General features: G+C 38.3%; 1 protein-coding gene across 1 annotated transcript; it reads right to left on the minus strand.

Moving 5' to 3' along the window:
* Positions 1 to 2,129: 2,129 nt before the first annotated feature.
* GHR (growth hormone receptor) lies at positions 2,130 to 17,131 on the minus strand. The gene is made up of 7 exons (XM_008943468.1): positions 17,000 to 17,131; positions 14,417 to 14,577; positions 13,239 to 13,417; positions 7,878 to 8,049; positions 6,511 to 6,601; positions 3,782 to 3,851; positions 2,130 to 3,573 (listed from the first exon to the last, which is right to left on the minus strand). Exons 1-7 carry the CDS (start codon positions 17,005 to 17,007, stop codon positions 2,608 to 2,610), a joined length of 1,647 nt encoding a protein of 548 aa, XP_008941716.1. The 5' UTR covers positions 17,008 to 17,131; the 3' UTR covers positions 2,130 to 2,607.
* Positions 17,132 to 17,496: the final 365 nt, after the last annotated feature.

Here is a 17,496-nt window from a genome sequence, read left to right on the forward strand (position 1 = left end):
GACGCTGATGTGCATTTCACCTTAGCCGAACCAGAAAACAATGTGAGCCAGAGAGGGGCATTACTGCTCCCTTACGGTCTATACTGTCTGTAAAAACAGCTTTGTAGAACTCAATGCAAATCAATTATCATGATGAGCAAATATGCTTGCTTACAACTCCTGCCTGAAGAACTAAGCTTCAGAAAGTTTATGGCTTTTGTAAGGCTCTAAAAATCCCTGAATTCCAGTGGGATTTGGAGGATTCACAGCTGGACTTCAAGGAATGGCAGTTACACACTGGGACACATTGAAGGTACAGCATTTTCCATGCAGACAGTCTGACATTTTTGACATTTCAGAGATCATAGTCTGCTAGGTTTTAACTATCATCTCAAGTAGCTATTGAGGTTTGTCACAATATCTGACCTGTGAATTCAGCTGTGGGCGTAAATCTTGAACTAGTGCATTTTATTTACTTGCAACCAGAGGCTGTTCTAGCCAAAGGTAAACTGGTCTGCTAAATTAGTAGCACATGTCTTGGCCAGTTCTGGGTACAGCATGTCCTGTATCCCTCTATAAATTGAGGTCCGTGTGTCTGTTTTTAGCTATATACCTATCAATCAGTGAAAACACTGGTCTTGTTAGACATAGCTTCTGTTCTAAGCAAAGCTGCATCCTACTTTATTCAACAAGAAATACTTGATTTCTCCTAATAAAATCTCTATTTTTTCCGTGAAAAAATTAAGCATTTGCAATAAAACACGTTGTGTCAGGACAGATCAAAGACAATACATTTATTAAACTTTGAGAAAAACAAACAAAACACTGACATAAGGAAAGTTAAATAGAAACTGAAAGACACATCTTCTGACTGGTGTATAACGGCTTGTGTGACCAGTAAAGTACCAAAATGACATTCTGAGTTTGATTGAGGTATTTTAACTATTTTTGGCAATAGAAACAGAGTAAGAAAATTCTTCCAAACACACACATAGGCATTACTTGCATTAGTGTCTATCATCTATGAAATTTTATATGAAACTAAATAATGTAGCTGTTAGAAAAATATAGCAGCAAATTAGCAGAATATCTAATGCACATTTACCATAAAGTACGTGCTAAACTTAAACATCCCACCCAATAGTTTGGCCCAGTCCTGTAGCCCTTGGTCACAAAGAGAGCATCGCTGAGTTCAGTGGGAGACACCATAAGCAACATCTGCATTTGCTGCACTTCATAGACTTCTGTTCAGGTCAGAGAAAAGAAATGAACTTCACTACTTGCTTTCTAAGAAGAGTCCTGCTACGATGAAACCACGGGCTAGGAAGGTAACTTCTGAAGCAACAATAAAGCTCTGTCAAGTTCTTAATATATGTAAGAACGAAGACAGGATCCCCACTGAGTTTCAATTTTCTCTCCTTTCCTTCTGAAAGTCTGCCCAACATGGTCAGAGGAAAGGCTGTTAGGCTGCAAAAACAAAATCACTTTTGAATAATACTGTATGCAATTCCCTTGTTCCACTGAAGCCTTTTAATCCTGTTATAGCCTTAAAAATGAACTGCTGGCTAACTCCTGAGGTCCTTAATTTATCTTTTTAGTCAAGACTTTATGTGGCACAAAATAATAAATGTAACGAAACCTTTGGCTGTACGAGGGCTTCAGAAGTTGGTCAAATGTGAAGAGATTATGCTGCTAAGTCACCAGAGCTTATTCATGAGTTTTCAAAAATTTTCAGTGAAAGTACAGTCGCACACTATTTAATACTGTGGTCAACAAAATTTTTCTTGTAAAAAAGTACATTGTTAGCAGTAACTAGAATCTGATGAACATCATAATAATTTGCCCAAATATTTTGTATATTTTCAAGTTTTGTACAAAACTTTAAATTGAATGTATATTTCTATATTAGTTTCCATAGCAAAGAAATAGAATCAGTCGCTCTAAGTCTCTACAATATTTCAAAATTTCTCTACAAGTTTCTTTGGAGGTATAAAATAGCTCTGTAAAAATCTGTTTTTAGTTTTTGCTGTGAACAAAACTTTTATAAAACAGAAAACTCCTTTTTAAGATTGCAGCAATAACATTCCTTAGATGGGTCATCATAACTGAACTACGGCCTGTAGTTCAATAGAAAATGTTTATGTTTCTGTGACTAGAATATTAAAATATATTTTATTAATTTGTATAAATTGAAATAGATGTGTTATTTATTCAAGCTACCTTTGTTTTTTTTTTCACCTATGTTCAGTTCCCAATTATTGATATAAAGATCTCTGCCAGCAGCACGGTTTTTACTAAATTCTTAAACTTTAAACCACCTGATTTTTAGCTGTATCAAAAATGCATGATTTACTGTACATTAAACATAGTAATTTCAATGTTCAGTATCACAAAAATCAACACTCACAAGAACAAGACAGTCACTGCTAGTAAAACAGTCTCAAGACAAATTAATAGATAATATTTACAGAACACAATAGGAATATTTGGATGAATATTTCACGTTGCAACACTTCAGATAGAATTATAAGAACCACGATAAACTTTTAGACTTCATTTTGGTTTCGGCATACAAGCCCGAGCTGACTCTTTGCTGTGAAACACTGCACACACCTCGTCAAAGAAGAGCTACGGCATGATTTTGTTCAGCTGGTCTGTGCTCACGTAGCCACCACAAGACACGTTGAATTCCTTGTCCGGCACAGGCAGTGCAGTTGCATTGAGCACAAGGCCTTGTGGAGAGTGAACGATATGAATGGATGTATAGTCTGGGACAGGCACCTCTGAGCTTGGGGTTTCTGGTGCTGAGGCTCCCAGGCCGACTCCAGCAGTGGTAAGGCTCTCTGTGGTGAAGTAAGCGTCCTCGACGCAGCTTTGCTCCTGGACACGCGGCTCCTCCTCTTCGTGGGAAGTCACAGCAATACACTTCTTCACATCTGCCTCGCAGAAATAGGCGTTGTCCACCGTGAAGTTTTGTTCTCTGCAGCCTTCACATTGTGCTCTCCCTGCCTTGGACTTCTGCCCCGGTGAAAGTACAACACTGCCTGCTGGAGTAATATCACTCACTTGCGCGTAGAAGTCAGTGTTTGCCAGTGAACTCTGGGCACTTAGCTGGGTATGGACTGACGGGCCAGCCGAGTCGATGCTGCCTGCAAAAGGTGGCCACGGATGCCTGTTCTCGGACCGAGTACTCGTATGAGGCCGTTGGGAGTCTGCGTTGGCAAGGCTTGGAAGTGGCTCATCGTCACCATCTTTCCTATCAAGGCACAAGAGATCTTCTTTTTCGGCTACCTTTTTGAACTGATCGATATCAGAGATGGCATCACACGTGTCGCTTGCACTGAAGTCTGTCTCTGGAATATCTGGTTCGCAACAACTGGCCCGCCCAGAATCGTCATCCTTTGCTCCCAAGCAGTTGTGTGATTTCAGATGATCTTCACTCAGGAGCCTGTTGGTATCTGAGACTCTGCTCTTCTCATCAGGGTCTTCTATGTCCAGCTCAATAAACTCAACCCACAAGTCGTCATTGTATAACTGTGTCTTGTAGTTGTCATGGCTGGCTAAGATTGAATTTACTTCATCTAGCTTTCCTTTCTATAAAACAAGAAAAAATGAATGTTTTAAAGGAAATTGTAAAAATGCTTGAGCTTTTTAGGACGTTAACTTAAGGAAAGGTAACTGTAGCTGATGTAATACTTTCCAAATATAATTTTTTCCTTCAAAATTTTTCTGTCTGGGACAAGGATTGTCACCTGCTACTACTAAAATGATTCCCACCATAGATTTTAGAGCACAGTATTACCTTCAAGAGGTCTGGGTCAATCCCTTTAATCTTTGGAACTGGCACAGGAGGAAAAATCAGCATTTTTAACCTGGAAAAAATAAATGATGACTTTTAATTGACAGTGGACCTGTTTGAGGAAGTTAGAAAGAAGACAGCGTTACACTGCATTTATACTTAATCACTTAAAAACTGATATGTTTGTAGATTCAATTTCACATACTCCTAAGGCAAAGAATGATTGTTTTCTCTCACTGCAAATAAAAACCAAAGTTTTCTGCAGTGTTCCTTATTGAAATCCCATATATTTATGTAGGAATCCATTTTGGAGTCTGGTCTTTGATAGTTTAATGCTCTAAAGAAACAGAGCTCTGTCAACAGTTTTCCTTTTTAGATAATATTCAAAGCACCCTGATAGAAGCATCAGTGTGCAGACTGACTTTACCCAGATTTCTTTTTCTGGGACACAGCAGTCTTGCACAAGCCAAATAAATTTAAATAGAAGAATAGAAAAAGGGAGGTAGGGAAAAGAGTGAATTACTGTAGAACTAATAAATAAAACAGAAACACAACTGCAACAATTTAAGCTGGTATTCTGCCATCTCTATGACGCTTCTGGTTTCTGAATTATTAACATAACAAGTAATATATAATAATAACAGGGTTTTACCCTTATTGAGCTAGGACTAGTAACTTGCTTATGCATGTACATACTGTGGAAATAATACTAGTCTAATCTTGCATAAAGTGAATTTCTAATTCTTTGAAGGGACAAAAAAAAGAAAAAAAAGAAAAAAAAGAGAACCAAAATAGATGGATTATTTTCCATTAATAACAATCCAACAATAACAGGTCATGCCTATCTCCTCCATTTTACCTCCCAGCTTCTTTTGCTAATGGATAAACTGTAGTTCCAAAAAGCAAAACTCAACATTCTCTTTATACTGGGTTACTTGCTTATTTTAGAAAGTAAATTATGGGAATTGTAGATCCAAATACAAATATTAGTTTTGCTGCATTGTTAGTGACGTTGATGAGGTCCAGAGGGAACCAGAGGAGTCTCAGGGAGCGCTGTGGAGAAATTTCGGCACCTTTTGCTTAACTATGGAAGGCCCAAATTCCCCAGCTGTTTTTGGTTTTGGCAGACTCTCAAAGTTCTGCCCAGCAAGCCTCAGTGAGAACCAGAAATCCAGTAACTGTCCTCCTAATCCCTGGAGGGGCTGTGTTAGCTGTGCACTGGCTTGGCTCTCAGGCTACCAGTTTAAGACTTCCAGTTTCAGTGGAATCCATAAATCAGCTATTGTGGTGGGACTGGGCACTGTTTCTAAAGAAACAAACAATTTTACCACTTGCTGACTAGAGAAATCATTCAAGAGAGAGAACTACACTCTATTCCTTTCTTGGTCTCGCATAATTCAAACCTACATCTCAGCTCCACAAGACTATGGTCTAACACTAGGGCATCTGTCCTAGGGAGCTTGGTTCATACCTTGTGAACTCAGAATTGAGGAAAATGTGAACTGGTATCTTTTCAGATACAAGAGGAAACAGTCTTGCTATCTCTTACTATAGGAAATCCATGCAGCCTGCTCCTCTGCAAAATACATTGCCACTCCCACCACCCTCTGCACCTTCTTCGAACTGGTGCAGACCCACGGGTCCAGAATAATTTTTCAGATGAAGGGTCCTCCATGGAGAACAGCATCCTCCAGCAGTCCTAATAGCATGGATGATATTAATAAGCCCTGATCAGAGACATATCCTATGTGACCAAGGCACTCCTCGCACGGCGTGCTGACTTTAGTGAGCTCCTGGTCACATGTATGAGTTGTTCTTGCTCCAGTCCAGCACACCAAGCTCTTCTGATGCATTGCATCAGGAGCCTTCCTCTTAACTCTGCCACCAGGATGCTCTTGCAGGGAGTGGCTTCGTTAAATCAAGCTCTGCCAAAGCACGATGCTGCTTGCTTACATGATTTTTTTAAAGCTGCTCCAACTGCACCATATTGTTTTCATTTCAATGACTTGACCTTTTACTGGTATGTGCAAAATGCTTCGGTGTTCATTTTCAAAGAATATACACGAGGCCCCTGAGAACACGTGTGTGCACACTGGGACCTGACCCTGGTGCTGCTCGACGGCAGCACTGGCACGACATCCGAGCTGAACTGTGCTGCCACAACCTATCTCTGAACACACATCTTGGGAGATGAATTCACTTTGAGACTGCTTTGTCATTTTTATGTATGTGTTGTTTCATTTTTATAAACGACACAATCCTTTGCTCTGTGTTATTTTATTCCCGTTATTTATAGAAGCTGCAGTCTACCCAGAGACCAAATACTCCCCTATGACTCAAGCTCTTTCAGATACAGTCAAAGGTGAGTGGAACAGCCCAAGAACAACAACAACAACAACAAAATAGATATATGCTTGTGTCAAACTTTTGAACACTATGTACAAACAGTATTTACAAAATCTGAATGTATTAAAAAAAAAAGAATCCCCAGCAAAGCTTAAGTAAATTATTTATGTAAAGACTGTACAGGAAAATGGTCTGAAATCCAAAAGGAAGGGGAGTTGTCAATATAATCAGATTCCTACTGCTGAAGACCCAGTACCTATGTATGCAAGAGTCCATCTAGCTTATGAGAATGGAGAACAATTCCCAAAATAGTTTCTGGTCCCCCAGATTTGAAACAGTTTTTTAAGCTACAGATGCATAAAACCTAACAAATAAAAACTCTCTACCTTGGTTGTTTAGACAGCAGGATTAAGAACACCGTTATGGCCAGCCCACATGCTCCGAAGGTAACGACTAAGAACCATGGAAACTCAATTTCTGAAACAAGAGAACAAAATCATGTTAGCAGGAATCTGCATCTCTGTTGTGGCTTTAATTTCAGCCTTCTCTTCCACTGCCTAAGGATTCCAAAATGGTAAAAGCTGATAGGAGAATTTTTAGCAACTTAAATGTGAAAGTTTTCTGTTAAACAGAAATAAAAACACCCCTTTGGTCTCAGTACTTTACCTACTGCATCGGTGAGTCCACTGAGACTCTTTGCAAAAACAGACTGATTTTTCAAATATGAGCAAGATCTAAGTGCAGGCAATTATGTTGTGAAGCATCAGCTGAAAAAAGAAAATAGTTCTCACTTTTTAGTTACCTTGCAGGTAGCTACAAAGAATTTAGGTCATTCAGAAACACTATCTGGTAGGAATGAAGACCAATGCTGATAAATCAAATATTCTATCTTTTAAATACTGACAATTCCATTATACTTAAGCTGACATTGTAGAATACAAAATATAGAGAAATTTATTCTGGCTGTAGTCTTAGATTCTTCTCATTTGTTCCCAATCTTAAGTTTTCCATTCAAACATCACTCATTTTTTGGGCCAAGCAATATTGGGCAGAAAGCTTTAGAATTCTATATATGAGCATAAATAGACATACTTTTAAGGAAAAAAAAAATTAACAGGTAGTGATTTTAGCCTGTGTTTTCAGGTGTAAGTCCTATCCAGATATGTCTGTGCTAGATCCCTATTTTAATGGAGAACTGGTAACTCCTTGTCATGACAGTGAGTTAATTCAGTAGCTCAGACCTGAGAATGCTTTAGGAAAAGGCACTGTCTCATACTTTTAAGAGAAAAAAATGTGGTGCTTATTTAGTTCTGTCTTTAACAAGCATTTTAAAAACAAGTACAAGACAGAAGTAAGAAACAGAAAAACACTCGCTGTCCTTGACAGTATCAGGCAAATCAGAAAAGCATGTCATTGTGATAACAAACAGCCAGCAGTGTAACACTTCAGTAGAAGGGACTTCTCTTCACTACTGGAGTGCTCATTTTAGGTGATGATGTACAACAGCAGGTATTATTTCTGATTCTTAAAGCTATCTGTATTTTTGCTGTCTAATGAGTGGTGAAACAGTGTTGCTGAGTTTACTTATGAACTTGTATATGGAAATTGTACATTCTCAACCTTATCAAATTATTTTCATGTAGTAGGCTCAATTATCAATCTGTTCAAGCATACAACATCAATGGTAGGGAGAAAAAGAAAACAACACCAAAAAGATGGCATAAAAACACTTTGCTGCACTTTACTTATTTACCTTCAGCACAGTGAATAAATTCAATGCCTATTTGAGAAAAAGATACATAAAGGATTTCACTGAACTCCCCAAATTTTTCAGAGGTGCGTTGTCTTGATCGGACTCGTATCTCATAATCTCTTCCCATCTTCAGAGAGTATAGTGGAACCACTGTTGAGATCCTGGGTTCTAACTGTAAAGACAGAAAGACTGATTTATTTGTTTGACTTGTACTGGCAATTTTACACTGCTTCCTGATTACAGAAATGAAGACTTGAAGGTGTTTTGGCTACCTGGAATTGGAAGGATACCATGAAAAGAGTTCAGAGAAAATTCACACCGTTTAGTTTTGACTTATTAGCCATCAGGCTTTGCTGTGATTCAGGGGACCAAACACAGAGAATCCAAGCTCTCTGTAAATACAGTCAGTGAAGAATGGCAGCTTCCCCCAGTTCTATGAGAGAAGCAGATAGGGTGAATAGCTCCCACTGATCTTAAGAAGCTGCAAATCCTTTTTACTGTTGTAACACAACAGTACTGATTTGACAATGCCAAAAACCTTGTTAAAATAATATTGGAGTTTTAAAACTAGTGCAATCTCCACTTCAGAATTAATTTTAAAAAGAAGGATGATTTAAAGGTCTTCTAACCAGACGTATTACATCTTACATATGTATTTATTTGGGGAACACTGCATAGCTCCCAAAATCTTCAACTATATATAAAATGTGATAGTGGAGACTCTGCGAGCTGGCATCAGATTTTTGGTCTTGAGATGTCTATTAACTGCATCATTCTTTGATATGCAGCATATCAAACTACGTAAGAAGCCACATTAGAGGTCTTAATGTGTGAAAGCTCTCTCTTCTATTACTCCTGTAAGAATATGTATTTTAGGTCAAACAGCCCAACAAAAGTATATAAAAATAAGGAAAATATGTTCAAAATAGAAATCTATGTGGCAGATGTTATATTCTACTTTTACTTCAGAATCATAGGGTCAAAATTCCTCATAGTCTAAGAACTAAAACACCTAGAAAAAAGGCAGCCACCAGGGATTTGAAGGAAGCTTCGACAACACAATCCTATAATCACTGTAGCTATGTAACCTACATTTGAGACACATTCTGTTGGTAGCTTAAATCTGTGGAGTTCTCTGATCCCTGGCTGCTCCACACTCAAGCGTTCTGAGAACCAACCAGTCAGATTTTGGAGGAGGCAGTGATCCCAGACTGACAGCTTTCTCTGCTAGGGGCTGAGTGTAAGAACCAGTTGGAGAACCACTGCTCTACACCACAACGGTTTTAAACATGTGCAGACTATCCAGTAGGAAAGTGTTGGGAAGGGAATACAATATATACTTATTTTGTGCTATTGAAGCCACAAAGAAAGAGTACACTAAGGTTTTATAACTAAGATTTTTTATTATTTGTTTTGTTTTGTTTCCTTTTTTCTGAGATGAATACTGGAGATTCTTAAGGATGCTGGATCACACTGAATTTTATGTACCTTATTATAATGCTGTCACTTGGAAAAAGCAGTACACAGGCTAAATTAGAGCCCTGAAAAATATGAGGTAAAATTAGTGTACCTGTGAACCTGAAAGAGCTGCTGAAGAACAGGTAATTGATTAACGGGCAGGATGTTTCTAGTCTGTCAATGAACTAACAAAATGTTCTCTAAGACACCCAGATGGAGCAAGATGTATAGACTGGGGGAGGCTGAGCATGAACTGAATAGATCAACAGCACCTGTCAGAAGGGCTAAATCAGTTAAAAGTCATATGAGAGAGACATGATAAAAGATAACTAATGAAAGGCATGACACCATATAGCAGCCTCACTGAAAGCATGTGAAGGGGAGCTGGGAACCAGACCGCTGTGTTGCTGGACTTGGTGCATGCTGTTCAGTCAGTGTGCACAGACTGGTGCCTGCGATTGCCATACTGAGGAGTCGTGTAACAAACCTGCTGTCATGCTGAGCTGTGTGATTGCACTGCCTGCCCGAGCCTGGCCCTGCAACAGGGGGACAACACAGACTGTGAGCAACTCTTCGTCACTAGCCAGCGAGAGCCCCTGGGACACTGAGAGTGTCCACTGGGACAGGGGCACCACAGGCAGAGCCTGGCCTAGGCACAACTGGCAACACAGCAACCAAGGCAATGGCTTTCACCACCTTTAATAGAAAAATGGTGAAAACTGCAAGATGGGCAGTGCCAGGAAAAGGCTCAAAGGTAGGCAAAGCACATGGTTTGGGCACCCATACAACATGTGGAGGTATTAGGCTGTATATCCAGTGCAGTGGAGGGAGATGAGTTTGGTATTCCTCAAACTAGTAAACTCTGTATTTCAGCCACAGTGCTGTGCAGACATGACACTCCTCAGCTCTGGAATTAGTACTCCATGCTTCCCCACCTTAAGTGTGCTTCACTGTAGCATCAAACGCACCTTTTCCAGAATACAAAATCAACAAGAGAATGAAAGCCAGCAGAGTTCCCCTGGGTCTACTACCCCTCTTCACTGAGGACTGTGCTGGGATCACCACTTCCATCCCATGTCAACTGGATCTGAGCCTGGGTTGGTGTGTGGGTGTTTTTTTTTTTTTTTTGGTTTTTTTTTTTTTTTTTTGGGTTTTTTTTTTGGTTTTTTTTTTGCAAGAGGCACCAGGGGAGGTTCCGTCCCCCAATAAGTCAGAAGATCAGGCTACTTTAAAATACAATGAAGCACTAAAGGAAAATCAGACTTTCAAGATTCCCCATCCACATGTACATTTTTAGGCACTAGGAAGTCATCATTCCTCACTATTTCTCAGATGATGTGTGTTTTCACCCCTTGTTTGAAAAACCCATCAGCCTCACAGGGTCTGTGCTGCTATTGCTAGTCACGATGAGTAAACTCAGAGGGGACAGAATTTTAGTCTAGTGAATGTAATGGGCAATACCTCAAGAAAAGAGAGTAGAACTTTAAAGATACTCAGCAAGGAGCTAATAACAATGATGATACTTATTCAAACTGTGAGCCAGATTACATTTGGCTCTGTCTTGTGAACACCCACTATATGAGAGGGTGGGGATTTTATTGCTTTTAGGAAGTCTCTCAGAAAACAATTTTGATCCTCTTATCACTATAACTTACTGTTATTATAATGTACTAGTTAATGTTTTAGTCCTCTTTCAAATTATAAATTATCTATTTTCAGCTAGTAAAAGGATTAATAAAAATAAATGCTATACATGAAAAGCAAACAGGTTCATCCAAAAACATCTACAGAAATTACAAAAAAGCCTTAGTAAAGGAGACTTAATACAATTTAAACACTATAAATTATATTTTGTATCAGTGTTTTGTATTAGCTATATGTACAAAGCATTATGGTATACATTTGAGCAGTCAAAGATTATCCTTTAATAGTACTAGTAATAACATTATAACTAGACAAGTAACTTTTTACTGCTTCAACAATCACTACAGAAGATATTTGTGGTAAAGAATGCTAAGAGTGAAACTGTTGCTCCAGTGCTATTAATCAGAGTTTTGCTGTTATCTGAGGTCACAAGGCTTTGTTCAGAAAGTTCTCTTTTGTGCCCTCATAGTGTCTCAGTGTATTATGCAATATTTGTCCTTTTAAGCTGAAAGGCACAATAACAAACAATATGTACAGCTACAGTGCAACATAATCTGTAATACTGTTTTTCTTGAAGCAAGTACAGTATTCCCCAATTCTTTATCTGTTTAAGGAAAGAAGACACACCGTTCTTCAAACTTTTGCTTTCCTGAGAAGAACTCAAGCCATGCTGGAATTACTGATGGTACTAGAGCAAGAACAAAGTTTTATTAGGGTATTTGTACGATCAGTACCTAAAAGCTTATGAAAAACAAAACAATACAAAACAAAAAATGTGCATACTACCCGCTTCTGTAAATCCCATAAATACTTTGACGGTTTTTCAAGTTCTTAAGGAGTATCGATTTACTGTCTAAACTTAACTCATTTCATAGGCTTTAAAATATAGAGGCTATACAGGAAGTGTATCTTAAAACTGTGTAGAGAGAATTTCAGACAAGTATTAGGAAAAACAAATAGACATTGCAGGCCTCTCTGGCTGCAGACTTACTAATAAGGAGTAGGATAAACAGAGAATGCTAACATGAGAAGGATCAGAGGTGAGGAGGGGTCCAAGGACTTTGACAAATGAAGAAAACCTGTTTGACTATGTTTCAATTGATGAATTTGCCTTCTGTAGATTAAGACAAATTCGTAGCAGTATTGTATGTTTTCCTTCTGTCAGTTAACTTGTTCTTATTAATAAGGAAGCAAAGGAGGGTTTCTGCCCAGAGATTATGTTCTTACTGCATTGAATGGGTATCCAGGAAGAGTTCTCCATGTGCAAATCAGCCACAACACACCAGCACTTAGCCTATGCTTACCTATGCAATCAGGTAAGCTGGCTACAATTTATTCCTCATAATAGGAAAACTAACCACAGGAGAAGTTAAATGATTTGCAAAAAGGAAACTTAAAAAGGTTTGGGGTACATATATTTTATACCTTGATGGACTATGCATATAGTCACAAATTTCCCTTTGCTGTCTGGTATGAAATCTGTAAGTCTTAAGTGTGTGGCATTGTTTTTATTTGCTTATTGTATCAAATTTAAAATTATAACTCAAAGCTTTTCATCCTTTTTCTTTTATTTTCTTTTTTAATTTTTTTGTTTTAAATGTACTGAAAGGATGATTAGAAACACTAGAACATTACAGGTACCCTGAAAAATCTGGACTGATATGATGACATTTTCTAACCAAAATATTCCTGTTCTATCTACTAAAAATAGCACACACTGTTTCAAATATCTGAGGTTTAGGAAAACAATAGAAAAACAGTATTTTGTTGAAAAATCTTGCATATATGTGACTATTGCTATACTTTCTAATCTAACACGGGGATTATTCACAAGTAATAAGCAATAGGACAAAAGGAAATGGCCTCAAGAGGCACCAGGGGAGGTTTAGTTTGGATATTAGGAAAAAATGGGAGTCGTGTAGATAAGGTGCTCATGGACGTGGTTTACCAGTGGACTTGGTAGAGTCTGATTAATGGTTGGATTTGATGATCTTAAAGGTCCTTTCCAACCTAAGCAATTCCATGATTCTGTTTCAGTGTTTCTTATTATTATCCTGCATGACACATATCTTGAAACTTAAAATTACAGTGTTTGCTAGAAAACATCAGAAGACTATGGGTATATTGTTTAAGACTTAAGGTATCATCTAATTAGCAATTACAAACATTGCTCTCCATAGTAGTACAGAAGTGTTAGGGACAGAACAAGCCTGCACTGTACTTACTACGACTACTGTATAATAAATATTTGCTTCATACCTCCTTCCATTTTGTCTCATTAACTTCTTTGTACTGCAATTCATACTCCAGAGTAATCCATCCCTTCTGAACATCTGCTGTTGGTGGTGGATCCCATCTTACTTGAATATCCCCATGGATCCCAGTTTGACTAGTATTTAGCAGAGTCCAGTTAAGATGGACAGGGGGGTCTGGCAGTACTGTTTAAACAGAGTATTTGGAATAAAACAGCCGGTTTTCATTGTGAAATGATCATTCTTACTACACACTGTTAAATGATTTCAGGACTAAAAAAGCATATTAACCACTTATTTGCTGTTTAAAATCTAAACCTCTAAGTGAAAGACATAGTCAGTACAAGTTTGGTAACAGCAATGCACCCTGCTATTGGCAGTAGACATGGTCTACAGAAACCTCACCTGAATGATTAGTAAAGACTAAGAATGCATTACCTATTATGCTACATTCCCCAAAAGCAACTTACAAAACACTAAGACATAATCAATTCTCCATCAAAATTTAGAGTTCTCACTAGAAATAAAAGCAATAATTGTAGTAACACAGAAGTAGATTGGAAAACTATGACATCTGAAAAATTAATCTAATTTTGCTCAGCAGAAGAAAAGAGAGCAGTAGGTATCCTAGTAACTTGCAGGAATAAATTAATTGTGTATATATACACCACTGCTCTGCAGTGCAATAACATCTGCAAAGCCCCAGACAGTCTCAATTCATAATGTAATAAATACAAATTCTAGCTGAGGAACGCTGAACATCTTAATTCTGTAGCCTAGTGTTGATGCAGGAACAAAAAACTGTTTGGTTCCAGAACTTTGCAGAATCAAGATTTTAACATCATCCTTGCTCATGCTGAACAAGGGCATGTAGCATCCATTAGATGGGCTCAAACTGACACCAAACACAAGCTCATCTGCACACACTTGGGAGACAACTGGTATTTGGAAAGAGAAACCACATATTTGCTTTTATCCTTTCAGCTTTTTTCCAGTCTGGGCAGTATTTTCTGGATCACGTTACATATGTTACAAAACCAAATCCCTTCCTAAATATTGTATTTTTTAGAAGCTAACCTTTTTGAATGGGAAAATCTAAACATGGTACGAGTAACATGAAAGTGTATAGCACCACACCTATAGTGATATCAAAATGTAGAGGTAAAATGTGTAACGGAAGCATACCTATTTCATCAACGCTGAAACATTTTTCGTCAAACACTTCATCTTTATTGGCAAGCTTAACACAATACGGTATCCAAATAGAGGTGTAGGACGTGTTGAAATAACAGCTGTTTTCTCCTGCAGTGATATAATCAGGGCATTCTTTCCAGTCTTCATCATTCCTAGAATGACAACAAAAATGTAATATACAGCAGAGAGAGATTTATAGATCGTACAAGGTAGAAATTAGAGATGTTACAAGACACATTGTTGATAAGTCATAAAGTTGATGAAGTAAGAAAAAATATGTCAATAATGGCTGCGATGCACAGTGAAACCAAACCACTGTCCTAGCAACCTACATAAATGAGCTTAGGTTCTCATGTACTGTTAGTGGTATTCTTATGCTTTGGATGCTGTTTCCAAAAGGACAGTCAGAGAGCACATCTTGCTCTGCTAGCAGGTGATAACTACCAACAAGCACAAACTTAGGTATGTTGACATGCATTTAAGCAACTGCTGCTTAGGCAAAGTTAAATTGTGGTATGATGCCCATTTACACAATGAGGTCTGGAAACTGTGAAAAACAGTCCTTATGGCAGATCAGTACTGCACCACCTGCAGAGCCAAGGGCAGGGGGCACTACCCTGGGGAGCTGAACGGGGATTTTGGCACTGGAGCCGTGATTGCTCACATAGGAAAGTGTTCAAGGTTGGATGCTGCAGGAAACCTGGTGCAAACCAACCCAGGACTGCACAGTATGAATAAAGAGAAGAGAAAAACAGCACTGTGAGTGAGGAAGGGCTAAATTCCTTGAGATACAAAACTTCTAAAAGAAGCCTGGAACTTCTAGCAAGAAACCTCTTACGTTTTTTCCATTCTGACTTTGTTCAATAATTCATATCTGTTCTTGGCAAAAAGAAGATTTGCAGCAGGAAAGACCATATTTATTTAATCTCTTAAAAAAGACAAACTAGTGGAGTTGTCAAGAACGGTGTGAACTCTCAGACAGAGAAACACTGCGACTTGTGTAGTGTCATTTTTGTATAGCCAGGCTTAATCTACTCAGCAGGTTCAAAACCAAAGGAGTCTTCCATTAAAGCAAATTGGGAACAATCAAATTCTTATAGTCTACACAGACACTTATTCAGTATTTCTGATGTCACTTTAGAAAACAGATCTGTTGTTGCTGTTTATCTCAGTACTATATTCTCAGACCAAAGGCAGAACAAACAGGGATCTGTTCAAAAATTAGTCATCATTTGTTAAAAATATACCATAAATGCCTTTTCTTACTAAGAGCCATTGAAACTGTACAGGAGAATTAAGCTAAATCAATTACGCCAAGTGCAAACTGCAATACTGGAGTGGGTGCTTAAGAAGTAAAAGGGCAGATGCTACATAAATGGAGTAGCAAGCGTTTCTGCCACTAAGCACCAGTCTTGTGTGTAGCTGATGAGAACAGACATTTTTCTAAAGGAAATGCTGTAGCCCTGCCAGAGGCAGGACTTGATAAAGGTGTTAAGTAGTTAGATACTCTGGCTTGTGTTAAGTAGGAGACTGGGTTAGAGAGTGTTCAGTCCTGAGCCTTCAATGTTGCTTGCACATTGGAGCAGAAATATTTTTAATGTGGATGTTCAAACCACATCTCTTATTGCAGTATTCTTATTTCTAGGATAAAAATGAAATGTGATCTGCTCAACGTATGTGGTAGTGATTTATCATTAATTAATTTTTACAGTCAGCACCCTCATGGTACATGTCACTGACAACTGTCAGCTGAACTTTACATTTAAACAGTGGTTTTAACTTGCATCCCTGTATTTCTGAGAGGTCTCAGAAGAATAAGCAAGAAAGCCAGCCTTGCTGTTTGGCTTAAGTTTGCTAAGCAAATGTATCATTGCCAGTAGAAAGTGCAGATCAAAAAGGTTGAAACCCAGTACATTAGATGGAACAGAAACACATCCTCCTATTCCCGTGAACAAAATGCCTGTCTTCCTTAATAGCCATTAGGGGTAATGTCTACGTCCTCTTTCAGGCTAATCATTGTAACAACCAGAAAATTACAAATGCTTAAGTGGAAAGTGAATCAGAATTGAACTGGGTCCAATGAAATGTAATCCCTAGTCTCAGATCAGCCTTTTCACCTGGACCTGCACTTCCAGACTTTAATCTATCAGCGGATCAATGGGAGTGTTACAAAAACTTCAATAAAAATGTAAAAGGGGCTTGTATCCTAACTCCACACCTGTGCACACATACAACAAATCTCACAGTTGAAAGTTAGTGAGGAATAAACTGAAGTTCCATATTAAAAACACTCTTCCCAAGCAACATAGTGTTCAATTTCGGATTCTGCAACCTGGACCTAAATTTAGTAAGAATATGTTTGTAATTATCTGCCAAGTAATGCTTGCTGTTGCAAATTGCTAAATAATTAACAAAAAATGTTGACATTGACAAATATGCAGTTAAACCACAGATTTATGCCTTTAAAACCAATATGGCTCATACCACAGCAAAACATTAACAGCAACAAGCTAACAAGCATAGGAAAATACATGCCCCCTCTTCATCCTTCTTTTGTTCTTTCCATATTATTACCTTTTCATGTACAATAGTTGTATTGTTCCTGGAGCTGTGTGGTTATAAAAATTTCCATCAGTCCAGTAACATGAAAATGTCTCCAGTTCAGGTGATCTGCACTTGCTAATTTGTGGCCACTGCAAAAGGTCTGTCAGAAAAAACAGCAGGGGAGAGAAGGAGACACGTTAAACAAAGGCATAAGCCAGACTAATATACTGTTAAAATGAAACTCAGTGTTTTAAATGAATGATTTAACTTTTCTTCCAGTTCTTTATGAACAAGGAGGCAAGATTTAAATTCTTCTCATGTGCTTACATGTTGATGACTATACCTGCAGGAAGGCAAATTTGAAAGATGGGTTAAGCTCTCTTCTGTGCAGTGTAGAAGTGTTAGTGCCAGTCTCACACATACCATGTGGAGTCAGGAGAGGAGAGGAGAGGTTGGTTCCATTTCAGTTGGAAGTGACCTACAATGACAATCTAGTCCAACTGCCTGACCACTTCAGAGATGATCAA

Source organism: Merops nubicus, unplaced genomic scaffold (genome assembly GCF_000691845.1).
Source record: "Merops nubicus isolate BGI_N331 unplaced genomic scaffold, ASM69184v1 scaffold17107, whole genome shotgun sequence".
Taxonomy (NCBI): Eukaryota; Metazoa; Chordata; class Aves; order Coraciiformes; family Meropidae; genus Merops; species Merops nubicus.

Coding starts and splice junctions, on each gene's coding strand:
- GHR (XM_008943468.1), bottom strand. Junction 13,418..14,416: donor TTTCAGCGTTGATGAAATAG/GTATGCTTCCGT, acceptor CTGTTTAAACAG/TACTGCCAGACCCCCCTGTC. Junction 8,050..13,238: donor ATGAGACAAAATGGAAGGAG/GTATGAAGCAAA, acceptor CTGTCTTTACAG/TTAGAACCCAGGATCTCAAC.